At 48.5% G+C, this 12,205-nt stretch overlaps 4 protein-coding genes across 4 annotated transcripts; 3 read left to right on the top strand and 1 right to left on the bottom strand.

The window, feature by feature from the left end:
• Nucleotides 1-1,092: 1,092 nt before the first annotated feature.
• On the bottom strand, nucleotides 1,093-5,788 carry F5J12DRAFT_786595 (uncharacterized protein; the record flags this gene model as incomplete). Its single annotated transcript, XM_051743485.1, has 7 exons — nucleotides 1,093-2,325; nucleotides 2,380-2,852; nucleotides 2,881-3,166; nucleotides 3,204-3,658; nucleotides 3,810-5,175; nucleotides 5,243-5,304; nucleotides 5,359-5,788. 7 exons carry the CDS (start codon nucleotides 5,786-5,788, stop codon nucleotides 1,093-1,095), a joined length of 4,305 nt encoding a protein of 1,434 aa, XP_051595101.1.
• Nucleotides 5,789-6,291: 503 nt separating this feature from the next.
• On the top strand, nucleotides 6,292-7,662 carry F5J12DRAFT_786594 (uncharacterized protein; the record flags this gene model as incomplete). Its single annotated transcript, XM_051743484.1, has 7 exons — nucleotides 6,292-6,380; nucleotides 6,432-6,508; nucleotides 6,537-6,594; nucleotides 6,737-6,798; nucleotides 6,845-6,928; nucleotides 7,224-7,336; nucleotides 7,372-7,662. 7 exons carry the CDS (start codon nucleotides 6,292-6,294, stop codon nucleotides 7,660-7,662), a joined length of 774 nt encoding a protein of 257 aa, XP_051595100.1.
• Nucleotides 7,663-8,859: 1,197 nt separating this feature from the next.
• F5J12DRAFT_786593 (uncharacterized protein) lies at nucleotides 8,860-9,658 on the top strand (the record flags this gene model as incomplete). The annotated part of the gene is made up of 3 exons (XM_051743483.1): nucleotides 8,860-8,994; nucleotides 9,045-9,107; nucleotides 9,245-9,658. 3 exons carry the CDS (start codon nucleotides 8,860-8,862, stop codon nucleotides 9,656-9,658), a joined length of 612 nt encoding a protein of 203 aa, XP_051595099.1.
• Nucleotides 9,659-11,542: 1,884 nt separating this feature from the next.
• Nucleotides 11,543-11,960, top strand: F5J12DRAFT_897827 (uncharacterized protein; the record flags this gene model as incomplete). The annotated part of the gene is made up of 3 exons (XM_051748060.1): nucleotides 11,543-11,636; nucleotides 11,690-11,804; nucleotides 11,873-11,960. 3 exons carry the CDS (start codon nucleotides 11,543-11,545, stop codon nucleotides 11,958-11,960), a joined length of 297 nt encoding a protein of 98 aa, XP_051595098.1.
• Between the last annotated feature and the right edge of the window lie 245 nt (nucleotides 11,961-12,205).

Genomic DNA, 12,205 nt, shown 5'->3' with positions numbered 1-12,205 from the left:
TCTGAGCAGTAGAAGTTCAGGTGCTGTTCCATGTTGTATCTCCAGACTCCATCTCACCAATCAGTTTGTTGAGCATGTGGAGGGAGCAGGCACAATGGACAGACTACAGCCCCTGGGGGAATTATAATTACAAACTCCTGACCATAATTTGGGGGAAATAATGCTGGGAGTCAATAGATATGTCCATTGGGATGTCCCAGGTGAAATTTGAATGAAATTGGCAGTCAGAAAAAAAATCTACAGGGGGTAGAAGGATGGTCAGACCACAAAGTGGTATCTCTTTGGAAATACTTCTGGGAGGCTGGAAATCATTTCCATTGTCTTCAGTGGCATTGATAACACCCAGGACATCCATCCCTGGCAAGCTGGCACCCCCTCCTGAATGTTACTAGATCACCATCCCTGGGGTATGAGGAGGGGATCAGGTATGTCAATGAAACAAATATGGGGACCTTTGTATCACAATTCTGATGGTCTTGTAATGTCATACCCATGGGGTAGGACATGATTCAGATAGCTAGATCAATCTCTGAAATTGTTTTGATGGAGTGAACATGGGGAGGGCGGGGTAACATATCTTACATGGATATTCTGACACCTAGAAATGCTGCAACCATTGTCATCATCCATTGTGACTTTCAGGCCCTCCAGGACAACCATTCCTGACAAGGTTTCATGCTTCCTAAACTTTACAGGATTAGCACCCCAGGATAAGAGGAGGGGAATGACACATAGGGTCCTTTCTGGTGTGATCCAAATGGTCCTGCCATGTCATTCAAGTGGCACAGACATGGTATGGACAGCTGGATTGATCTGGAATTGTTTTGATGGAGCAAAGCTGAAGAGGGGGGTTCACATTTGGGCCAGGTATCATCCCAAGATGCCAAACATGTTGCTACCTGATCAGACTACACTAGGCAACACTGGGATTCAGTTCCATGGGAATGGGAACCACAATCTATATCAACATTGCATTCATCACTTTCTCCCTCTGTACCCATATCCTTGCCTTCCCCCTCCCCATCCCTCTGCTTCCCTCTATGAGGTGGCCTTGCCTCTTCTTGCTGGAGGCTTTCGAGCATTCTTTGCCTTTCATGACTTCTTAGTCTGTGCCTCTTTCAGCCTCTGCCTTTCTAAGATGAGGGCCTTGCTAGCCAGCAGTTCATCATATCCTGCATGCTCCAGGAGCTCCATCTGCAGTGCATTCCTGGGCTTTACCACTTGAGATGCTCGTCTCCTGGCCTGTTGCTGTTCCTTCTCGGTGGAGATACCCTCGATCTTGTAGAACTTGGGATTTGTCACCAGAACCACCTTCTCACCCTCCACCCGCCATGTCTTCCCAGGACTCTTTTCACTCCCTTTGGTCGCATCAGGTAATGTCTGAAGGACAGAAAATATCCTGCCAAGGTGGTCCAGCACCTCAAACTCCTCCAGGGGTGTCCTGTTCTTCATCACCTGGTGATACTCCCAAATATAGCCAGGCTTCGTCCAGAAGACATTCCATGGTGACCTCCGTGAAGGTTGTCCTGCTGTGGGTCCTGGGAAAAACAGGTTGACCCTCTCTGCAAAGCTTGACTGTCGGCGACCAGCCCCTCCACTCCCTGCAATTTCTGCATTGCAGGCCTTGAATTCGCAGGCACGTATTGTCCTGAAGGTCTGGTTCAGAGTCCAACTCTGAATGGCTTCTTCCAAAGATGTTGGCTCTGGTTTTCCCTCTGAGCCTGTCAGCCAAGTCGCATCCAACTGGATCCAAAGCTGACAGGTAAACAGAACGAAAAGTTTCCCTACCACTGGCCCCAGACTGGACAGTTGGGCCGACCACTTCCAGTCCTGCATGATCAACCAAGGCTGCAGTTGGATGGTCCTTGTCAATTTGGCCCACGTCGGTCTGCTGCCAATGGGAAATTGTTCCACTTCGTCCAGAGGGGGAATCCTTGGCCAGGCAGGTCGTCCATCACCCCTCTTCAACTTTCCCTCCATCAGCTTGAGCACCTCCAGGTCGTCATGATCCTGAACTTCTGGAAGATGGGGGACATGATGCAAGTCCAGGTCCAAAAGGAAGAACATTCCCAACCGCTCACACACCCTGGAGACCTGCAGAAGGGCCATGGACTCTCTCACATGGAAGTCAAGGATTATTGCAGTGGTGGACGTGCACCGAATCATGTGGCAGATGATGCCAGTCAGAATCCCAAGGTTGGGTGGTTCCAGTTCCTTGAGAGAGATCTGAGCCAACTGGAGGGCCCTGATGCGTCTAGCCATAAATTCCAACCAGACTTTGGTCGGGATCCAGAGAATGGGATTGGAGGCTAAAAGCTCTTCCATCTGCAAAGATGGAAGCATCAGATATGAGCATGATGGAGCTTGGAAATGCATCACCCTTTGTGGCACCACCAGTATTGCCTGCTCCACTGCAGCCCCACTCATCCTGTACTCGTCTCGCACCCCATATGACCTCTTCTTTGCATCTCCAGAATACATGTTGATGGCCTGCATGCATTCCCCAATGAAGTCATTGTTCAGGGCATAAGCATCCTTGTCCATGACAAAGGTGGGGCTGTTGTCGTTGGGTCGGATCACCTCATAGGCCAGATTATATGCACTTCTGAATGCAATGTGAGTTTGCCTTGCTCGCTCCTGTGACATCTCTGCTTGGATCCCCCCATACCGTCCAAGCATGCAAGTGTGGTGGGCATTTCCTCGCAAATATCCACCTGCCCCAAAGGAAGCTTCCAGGGCATCCAGTCTCCACAATCCAACGAGCTTTTCATCACATGTGGGGTGAATGCTGATTCCCAAGTCGACCAAGAGCTCCCCATTGGCCCTGTCTACCATGTGGGACCAATCCAGAGCTGGAAGTCCATGGAGGAGAGCTTGGACCGGCATTTGAACGGCTCCTGACAGGGTGGTTTTCGTCCACAACTTGATTCCCTTGCATTCCAGGACAAAGAAGAAGGAACCATAGTTTGCAAATCAGTGAAGGGTCCTCTCGGATGATTGCCTCCATGGTCTTCTGGATCTGCTTCAACACTTGCATAGAAAAGGGGACCGCTTTTGGCCGACCAGCCTTCTTGGTTTTGCCACCCTTTCGTGCCTTGAACTGCACTTCCTTCAGAGTGAGAGAGACATATGGTGCACTCGAAACATCTGCATGTGCACGGATCAGCTGGAAGTAGGACATGCTCCCAGAAAAAGTCAAGGACCTCCTTTGGGATGCGATTGGCACGCTTGTGTGTCATCTCGTCCCTGTGGATCATCCTGGGGAAGCAAATGTAGACATTCATGGTGCCAGCAGCATTGCTCAAGGCACCAAACACTGTGTGAGGTACTCCACACAGAGGAAATGCCATGGTCAACCATTCGGTACGGCTTCCGATGGCACTGGAATCTGCCTCTGACTGAGGCACGAGGATGTCAACATACACATGATTGTGCTTGTGCATAGGAGCCTTTTCCTCGACGATGGGACCAAGGTAGATGGGCAGCGGTGTGTTGAACTGTAGGGAATGCGTCACCCATATGAGACTGTCAATGTCCACAGTGACTTCCAACTCCTCTGGAGTCACCAACTTGTGATCCAGCTCCAGGTCCAGGCAGATGTGATGCCCATCCTCATGCCGCCCATTCACAAAGGTGTTCACGAGACTGTTCTGACGTGCTTGAGCCGATCTCGATCATCTGAGAGGCACCCAGTATGACCACATCATCCACATCGACTCTTGATGGATGGGGCACCTGCCGGGCAAGAGAGTAATTTCCTGGAACGAAGCAATCAGAAGAGGGCACCAGGGCAGGATATGAGTGCTCACCAGTAACATGGTCGCCGATTTGATGAGAAGACTGGTAGTTAGCTGGAACACCCACTTGGAGGATATGGTCTGACAATCTGATGGGGGGACCCAAGTAGAACATCTGGTTGAAGGAACTCAGCAGACGATAGCCATAATCTCGAAAGGACGTCCACATCCCAGGCCGATAGTAGGGCTCCTCCACGATCTCGTTGCAGTTGCGGTCCTGGTGCAAACTTTCCAAGACAGGTCCTCCTTCATACTCATCAAACCTGCGATCGAAAGGTTTCCATCGTTGACCTTGGTATGCAGGGAGGTATACCGGCGGAGTTGGACGTGGGAAACGGTACATCGTTCCAGCTGACCAGTCCTTGACATGCTTGTGTCGCTGGATGATCTCAAGGGGATCATCTGGAGTGGATTCCCCTTCGACTTGATGACCATGGGCAGCCCGAGGAGGAAGTCGATCCCTGGCTCTGGCCCTGCTCACATAAGGGTAGCGCCGAAGGAGATCCCTGAGACGCTGAGACTTGGCATCCAGAGGCAAATGATGGTCTTCACCTTCATCTTCAGTGTCAGTCGGAAAGTCACCATCGGAGTGCACATCAGGGTTCACTACATTGCTGGAGTCATCCCCCCTTTGGCAGCGAAGGCAGTTGGCCCCAATGACATTCAACTCACGGACGATGGTAGCATGTTGCTCTCCAGATGATTGGTTTTCCACATCCATGAGGATGTCTTCACTGATGGCTTTGGTGTCGTCCCACTGTGTCCATATGTGACTAGGGGGAAGGGTGGTTGTAGACAAGTAACAATAGTCCTCCCAGCACCTTCGACAGCCCTCCTTCACCATGACAAGCATTCGAAGGCGGAGACGATGACCACAAGGAATTGGAGGGATGTGGATGGTAGGCCTGCCATCACCAGATAGCCCCCCTCTCATGAGTGACTCCATGACAAAGGATGCAATGGGGCCACAGTCGAAACCGTTCTGTGACCAATTGTACACCTGCACATCAACTTGGGTTGGGTCGATGGCATCGAATCCATGAAGCGATGCTATGCGTGTCCAGTAGAAAGGGCCATTCCATGTGTTCCAGTCATCATGCAGTGGGTCATAGTGGGGATGAGGGGTTTCTGGGACACGTTCGATGCGCCTTCCAAGGATGAATGCAAGGTTCAACCAATAGTCAAAGACTGCAACAAAGAAGTGACTGTTTTGCATGACCACAAAGGCAATGGGAATGGATGGATTGGCAGGATGGGAATCGAAGAGATGGCGTTGACGAAAAAGTTGAATCTCCTGTGCATCTGGTAAGGCATGGGTGCCCCCACTGACAGATGGAATGACAGAGAACAAGTCGGCATAGCGGACATGCATTTTGCCCTGGACAGCATACCATTGGGACAGGAGATGAAAGTTGAGGATGCTGGCATCGATCCAAGTTTCATACCTGGAGTGTCCCTAGGGTCTGGTAGGCCATCGCCCATGTGGTAGGCCTGGCCATGGAACACACTTTCAGAAGCGATCATAAGCAGGATGGAGAGAAAGAGTACAGAAGAGACTCACTGATGATATCACGTACAGAAGGCACCCCTGACTCCTGACTCGAGTCCTGATGGGGTGGATGCGATGGTGCAACTGATGGGCCATGCACATTCACAAAGGAATCGTCAGAGGCATTGCTTTGATGCTCCTCTTCTGACCCACTCAAGTGGTTTACCATGGCCTGGCACTTCTCGTATATCTGGTTCAGTTCATCCTCATCAACAGAGGATTCTGGATCTTCTGGAGGAGTCATTGCTCTGGCAAGGAGACCACCCATTATTACACTGTAGGATGGGGACAGAGGAGAAGAGCATGCTGAGTCTGAATGATGAGATGGAGGAGAAATGGCCTTCATGACATTGTCAAATGCAAGTCTGATTTCACTTTCATCAGTGGAGGATGCATTGGAAGCAGCTCTGAGGGCTCTCTGGGAACGTGTCTGGGGTGCCATGGCAGTGGAATGTTGGTTCTTTGCCGATCCCAAACACGTAATGCCACGCCAAATCCAAAGAAAATTTTTCAGGGTCCGCCCTGGCTAACCGAGAATTGCAAGCGACTGTCATGGGTTACCCTCTGACTTTTTACTTCGCCTCCCAACCCAACATGGCCCCTCCATCCAACAAGACCTTTCTTTCCCTTCCATCATCCTCCAAGCTAAGTGGTAGGTCTCGATTAGATGCCAGCAGTCATTTAAGCTCATCCAGCCAGTGACGAACCTCACTGGTGCAGGTGAAGACATCCTGGATGGAAGGGCAGGAAGTTCCAGAACACATGACCCACACCTTCCAAAGAGGTGATAAGTAAGAAAAGACTGGGTGTGCATGTCATTTGCTGATGGAAGCTTTAATTAGCATCTTTGTAAATGGTGACGATGGCAGCCTGTGGTATGCTGTGATCAAGGACATCAGAGTCCAATGGTTGAAGAGAAGTAATGTAAGAGATTTCCAGTGCCACATGGGTGTCCACCCTTCTGACAGTGCAGTACAGAAGGCATGGGTTGAAGTGCAGTGGTACTACAGCAGGAGTGATATAGGAGACAAAAAGTGAGCTGGCTGTCATCGAGTTCCTTGTATCTTTGACTCACTCACAAACAGCATGAGAAAATACGTTGGCAACAATGAGCTGGTTCTATCGGACCACAATGACATCATCGAACCAGAGGCCATCATGTGTAAGTCATCCCTGAATTTTGTATACAGCTTGGAAGCTCATGGAGAGCATAGCACCAGCAGACATCACATCTTTCAGTGCAGAAAGGTGTTTTGGTCCTCTGATAGGACCCAAGGATATGTATACACGGTGGACCATGAGCACACATGGTAAACAAGTCATCCAGGTATTGATAAATGGCATGACACCAATTTTTGAAAAACTCCTGACATAAACTACACCCCATCAGGGCCCCTTCCATGCTTGCTCTGTCTGTGAAAAACCATATAACCCAGACAAAGCTGAACAACGGTATTGTCGAACCTGCAAAAATTGGTTCCACTGCAGTTGTTTACAGAAACTCGCAAAGGGAAGCACCAGACCCCTGGACATCACAAAGGAAGTCCTAAATGGGACAGGTCTCTCACTGCAGGATATTCAGGTGCGTGTCCTGTGCATTCCGATATGCAGGGGAAATGAGGGTGGTGTGGTGGGCAATGGTGAGGTTATGATGAGTATGTGGGAGGAGGTCAGAGCAGCACAGAATGGGCAGAGACAGGAGGTTGAAACTGGTCTACAAAATCATATGACCAGTGACCTGATCCAACAGGCACAGAAGTCATATGTGTATTATCGATGCTCCTTCTGTTTTGCAGAAGGCAGAGAGTGTTACATATGATGTAGGCTCTTTCTTGGCTGTAGAACCCTGACCCAAACAAATACCAGCCATTGAACAGAAAGAAAGGAATTGGAAGAGGCCAGGGTGATGATCAGGAGGCTAAATACTGCATTGGTAGTGTCAGATGCTGTGGTAGAACTGAATAAAGAGCAGTGGTGGGATCATGCACCAGTATGTGATATTTCAAAGACTCTTCAGACTGTCAGCACCATAGCACCTGCCCCCTCTACATGGATTATGACACTGAAAACACATGTAGGCATAATAGGCAGAATGCATCTGTGGACAAAAGCAGCAAACTGGATCCAAGTGACTTGGATGGCCATAATTACATCGGTAAATGTGGGTGGGACATGCTGAACAACAAGGAACATGGTCTAGCAACATATAGAAAGGGGCAGGTGGTCATACTCAGATTTCTCATATACCATCAGAGAAAGCATTTGTCAGGTTGCTACATCGTGGATAGCCTTTCTGACACTGGTAAAGTTGGTTAAGACATGGTGGAAAATAGCGAACATCACCTAGCAAAATATAGACTGGGGGAGGTCAGGTGGTCATGGACAAACTTATCATATACCGTCAGAGTCAGTGTTCATCGGATTTCTACCACTGTGGATGGTCTTACCGACATTGGTAAAGGTGGTCAAGACATGACGAAACGATGACGAACATGGTCTAACAAAATATAAACAGGGGGAGGTCAGGCGGTCCTGCTCAAACTTATCATATACCATTGACACAAGCGTTCGTCAAGTTCCTACCACTGTGGATAGTCTTGGGAACATTGATAAAGGGGCTTAAGAGATGGGGAACAGTGGAGAATGTGGTCTAGCAAAAAATAGACTGGGGGAAGTCAGGTGGTCATGTGCAAATTTATCATATACCATCGGACCCAGTGTTCGTCGGGTTTCTACCACTGTAGATAGTCTTACCGACATTGGTAAAGGTGGTGAAGACGTGACGAACCATGGCGAACATCATCCAGCAAAATATAGAAAGGGGGGGTCAGGTGGTCATATTCAAATTTATCATCTACCATCAGAGAAAGCATTTGTCAGGTTAGGTTAGTTGCTACATCATGGATAGTCTTTCCGACATCGGTAAATGTGGTTAAGACATGGCAGACAATGGAGAACATCGCCTAGCAAAATATAGACTGGGGGAGGTCAGGTGGTCATGGACAAACTTATCATATACTGTCAGAGTCAGAGTTTGTCAGATTTATACCACTGTGGATGGTCTTACTGACATTGGTAAAGGTGGTCAAGACATGACGAACAATGGCTACCATCGCCTAGCAAAATATAGACAGGGGGAGGTCAGGTCGATATACCAAAACCTATCATATACCACTAAATACTGTGTTCTCCGGGCTTTCCCCACATCGAAATCACCTCATAACATTGGTAAGTGAGGTTAAGATGTGTGGAACGACGAAGAACAAATATATGGAGAGGAGGAAGTCGGGTGGTCATACTGAAACTTATCATATACCACAAGAACCTGTGTTCGCCATGCTTCCACCACCTTAGGCAGTCTTACTAACATCGGCAAAGGTTGTGGTGACATGCTGAACAATGACGAACATGGTCTAGCGAAATGTGGACTGGGGGAATTTGGGTGGCCATACTGAAAGGTGTTTGCAAGGCTTCTACCATCTTACTCTGTCTGAATGATGTCGTGGTAAACCCATGGTACAGCAAAGTATCTACAGCGGGAAGTCGGGTGGTCATGCTGAAACCTATCGGTGTTCCATAGCCTTCAACACTTTGGATAGTCTGCCCGACCACTTTACAGGGGGAATCGATGGTAATGGTGCTAAACAGGTATACTACTGTATTTGGCATGAGGGCTGACCCACCCACCTTGTGATCAGTTTTATAAACTGGTCCATTACAGTGTCTCTATCAGGACATGGAGTCTTCATGCCTTGGACATGGTCAGTCTCACTGTATGTATATGGTGCACGACATGCACTATTCGCCTTACATTCCACTTACATAAGCGATCGATGATGGAGGAACATTTACAAGATAGATTATGTAATTGATCTTGACTACTACCATGGCTACCCAGTACTACCCGTCTTCCCTCGGATTCATCCACAATCTCAAAGCCTTGTCGAAAAAGGATCGACATGTTAGGTTGGCTCCAAGAGGCTCTGAAGGGTCCATCTGGCCATGCCAGGTCACCCATGCTGACAATAAAGTCGTGGTGGAGCTCCCCAATCACTACTACGAGCCTATTCAGGCTTTCACCTGGAGAGAAAAGGCGATCCGGCTGGTGCTTCACTTCAAGAAGAAGGAGGAGGTGGAGGTGGAAGAGCCGCTGGTGGAGAATCTGACCATGATCCTCGCATATATGAACAGGGTTTTCGTTCAAGTAGTTGCGGAGGCGAAGAAAGTCAAATGCAGAGATCGCACACTCGATTGGCGAAGTCCGACATTCGACAACTACTTATTGATAGAATATTTCGTGCAGGCGCCATGAACCGGCCCAGGTGAGGAATTACAGACGCAACAACGACCACAACATCATTGCACAAGAACAGGTTGTCAATGCCAAAGAAAAAGGAGGAGGCGAGTTAAGCGCCAGTAAAATTCTTAAGTGCCCGTGTACGGCATTCCGGTTTTCGACATATCTCCACCAATTCTGCAGACACCGAAACCATTCCCACACTCGCTTGTAGTGCTCAGCCACACGATCCTACCTTCCAAGATTGGAAAGGATTTGCGCACTCCACACATTTCTACAGCACTCCCTCCAAAAGACGCTCATTTTGCTAATTCTTCTGATATGGCTGCCTCCACATCAGTCATTTCGCTTGTCCCCTTTGCTAGGGACCATGGCTACATATATCTACCAGGAGTTCCTACCAGCTTCTGTCCTGAAGTGTCCTGGTACATCCCACCCTCATCTGCCCCCTCTCAGCCCATCCAGCTTGGACAGCGTGTTCTTTTTGTCAGTATGACCTCCAGGAGGACGTTCTTTGGTCGCCTCAGGTCTGTCATTCGCTTGGAAAGGTCTTATGTGGTCGTTTCAGTCTCTCCGGTCCAAGAAGCATATGGATCCTTCCTCCCTGCCCCCTGCAACGTCTTCATACCAGTCTTGTCCATCATTCTTCCAAAATTGCGATGGCTACAGTATAATCTACTGTTCTCCACTCTCCCTGATCGCATCCATGATGAGTATGATGCACATCTTGCCTCCTTGTTGCAAGATACAGCAGAAGACACTCCCCCTTCATCCTCTCTTCCAACAGAGCCTCATTCATGAAGTTTTTATTTGCTTCACTGAGAGGATGGTTTGGGGGGGAAAGTTGCAATCCCCTATGCTCCTGTCACCCCACAGACCCCCAAAGCTTGACCCCTGTTGACATCTGACTCACCCTGTCCGCTTTTGGATGTACTATGTCAGCATCAGATCAGTGCTGCCTCTCTGTCATCCCACTTTGGCCTAGAAGCGATCTCTTCGAGATGTGACATGCACAGCCTCCCCCTGATGTGATTCCAGTGCGCTTTCCCAGTTCCTGACATTGCTTGACTCATACTTTGACATTCTGACTGTCTTTGACTCACCTATTGCCAATACTTACCAATCTTTTGACTTTGCTTACTGATTCTTCGCTTTTTGGCTTACTTATCCTTACCAATGCTTACCAATGCTTTCCAAGATGATTACCCATCGCTTACATTCCTTACTCATCAGTTACCAATCGCTTACCAAGTGTTTGCACCTTGTTTTCCATAGGCAATGCCCCTGTACTGTATATAAGTCACTGTACTTAGGTAGCAAAAAAAGAAGACATCAGAGAGCCCCTCTTGCTTGCAATTTATCATCTCTCAGTAAATCATTCATCAGCTTTGATAGTTGAGACTTTATTAAGGGTCTAGCTATCATCTACTTCGCTTATTATCATCTATCATCCATATACTTCGCTCCAAGCCCTCCCTGAGCTCAGTACAGCTTAGGACATCAAATTAAGTCACCATCCATCCTTCTGTAGGCTGACAGCAGTCTACCCTATCGCTTTCTATCACATTCTTGCTCCCTCTTTGTCAGGAGCACCCCCAACCCTCAGCACTCATCTCTGAGTGTTGTAGCTTGCAGAAACCCTCCCAAAGAACAGGTTCTACCATCTAGGTACCGCATAGGCACACCACCACTCACTTTCATTGTCTTTTGTGTTGGTTTTGGTTGGTTTTCACCACTGAACCTCACTTTGACTCACACCGCGCCAGCATTGCAGAGGTTGGTAAGTGTTTCGATTTCCTTGCAACCTTTTGCTGCCATTCACATACTTATACCACAGACTGGGTTCACCATGAGCGTGCCCTGGGTGAGATGTGGTATGGGAGCCAGACTCAGTTCAAAATGGATGAGAAAATGAAGACTGTGGATGTGGCAAGGAAACTGATCGACGTGATGGTGGACTTCTATGATCCAGTGGAGGATGAGGACCCTGACTGTAAGCACAGGGATACTTTCTTTCCCCATCTACTGAATTCTAACTTGAAACAGTCGGATACACGTACAAAGAACATCTACAAGGCAGCGCTGCAGATAAAGGCAAGGGAAAGGCGCAGGGAGAGGAGAGGGAGATGATAGCATTGGAGGAGGTCATCGCGGTGGTGGGGTGCGTAGCAAGGGCAGGGGACGTGATAAGGGCAAGAGACGAGCGGGAGGGACTGTGAATCAGCGCAGAGCCTCTCAGAGGCTGAAAGATAAGCATAAGGAAACGTCCCCCATGCCATCGCCCTCTGGATCTGACCGCTCTTCGATGGATGTCTAAGGCATCGAAGATATCATTTGTACATATATATATTAATGTACTTGGTAGACATCTCCATCGATTGTCCATCAGACACAGAAGTGGGATCATAGGCAAGAAGTGCTGGGATTTCTCCCTGAGATTTTCCTGGAACTGGTGGTCTCCATTCATTAGACTAGAGATTTACAAATGTTTCCATTCCCATTCAGCAAAGCTACTTGACCAACGAAAAATCATGTCGAGTCCCATCACACTACAATGAATAC

Source organism: Pisolithus orientalis (assembly GCF_024613125.1).
Source record: "Pisolithus orientalis strain OTSU chromosome Unknown F5J12scaffold_61, whole genome shotgun sequence".
Classification (NCBI taxonomy): domain Eukaryota; kingdom Fungi; phylum Basidiomycota; class Agaricomycetes; order Boletales; family Pisolithaceae; genus Pisolithus; species Pisolithus orientalis.
This window is presented reverse-complemented; position numbering and strand designations above follow the sequence as displayed.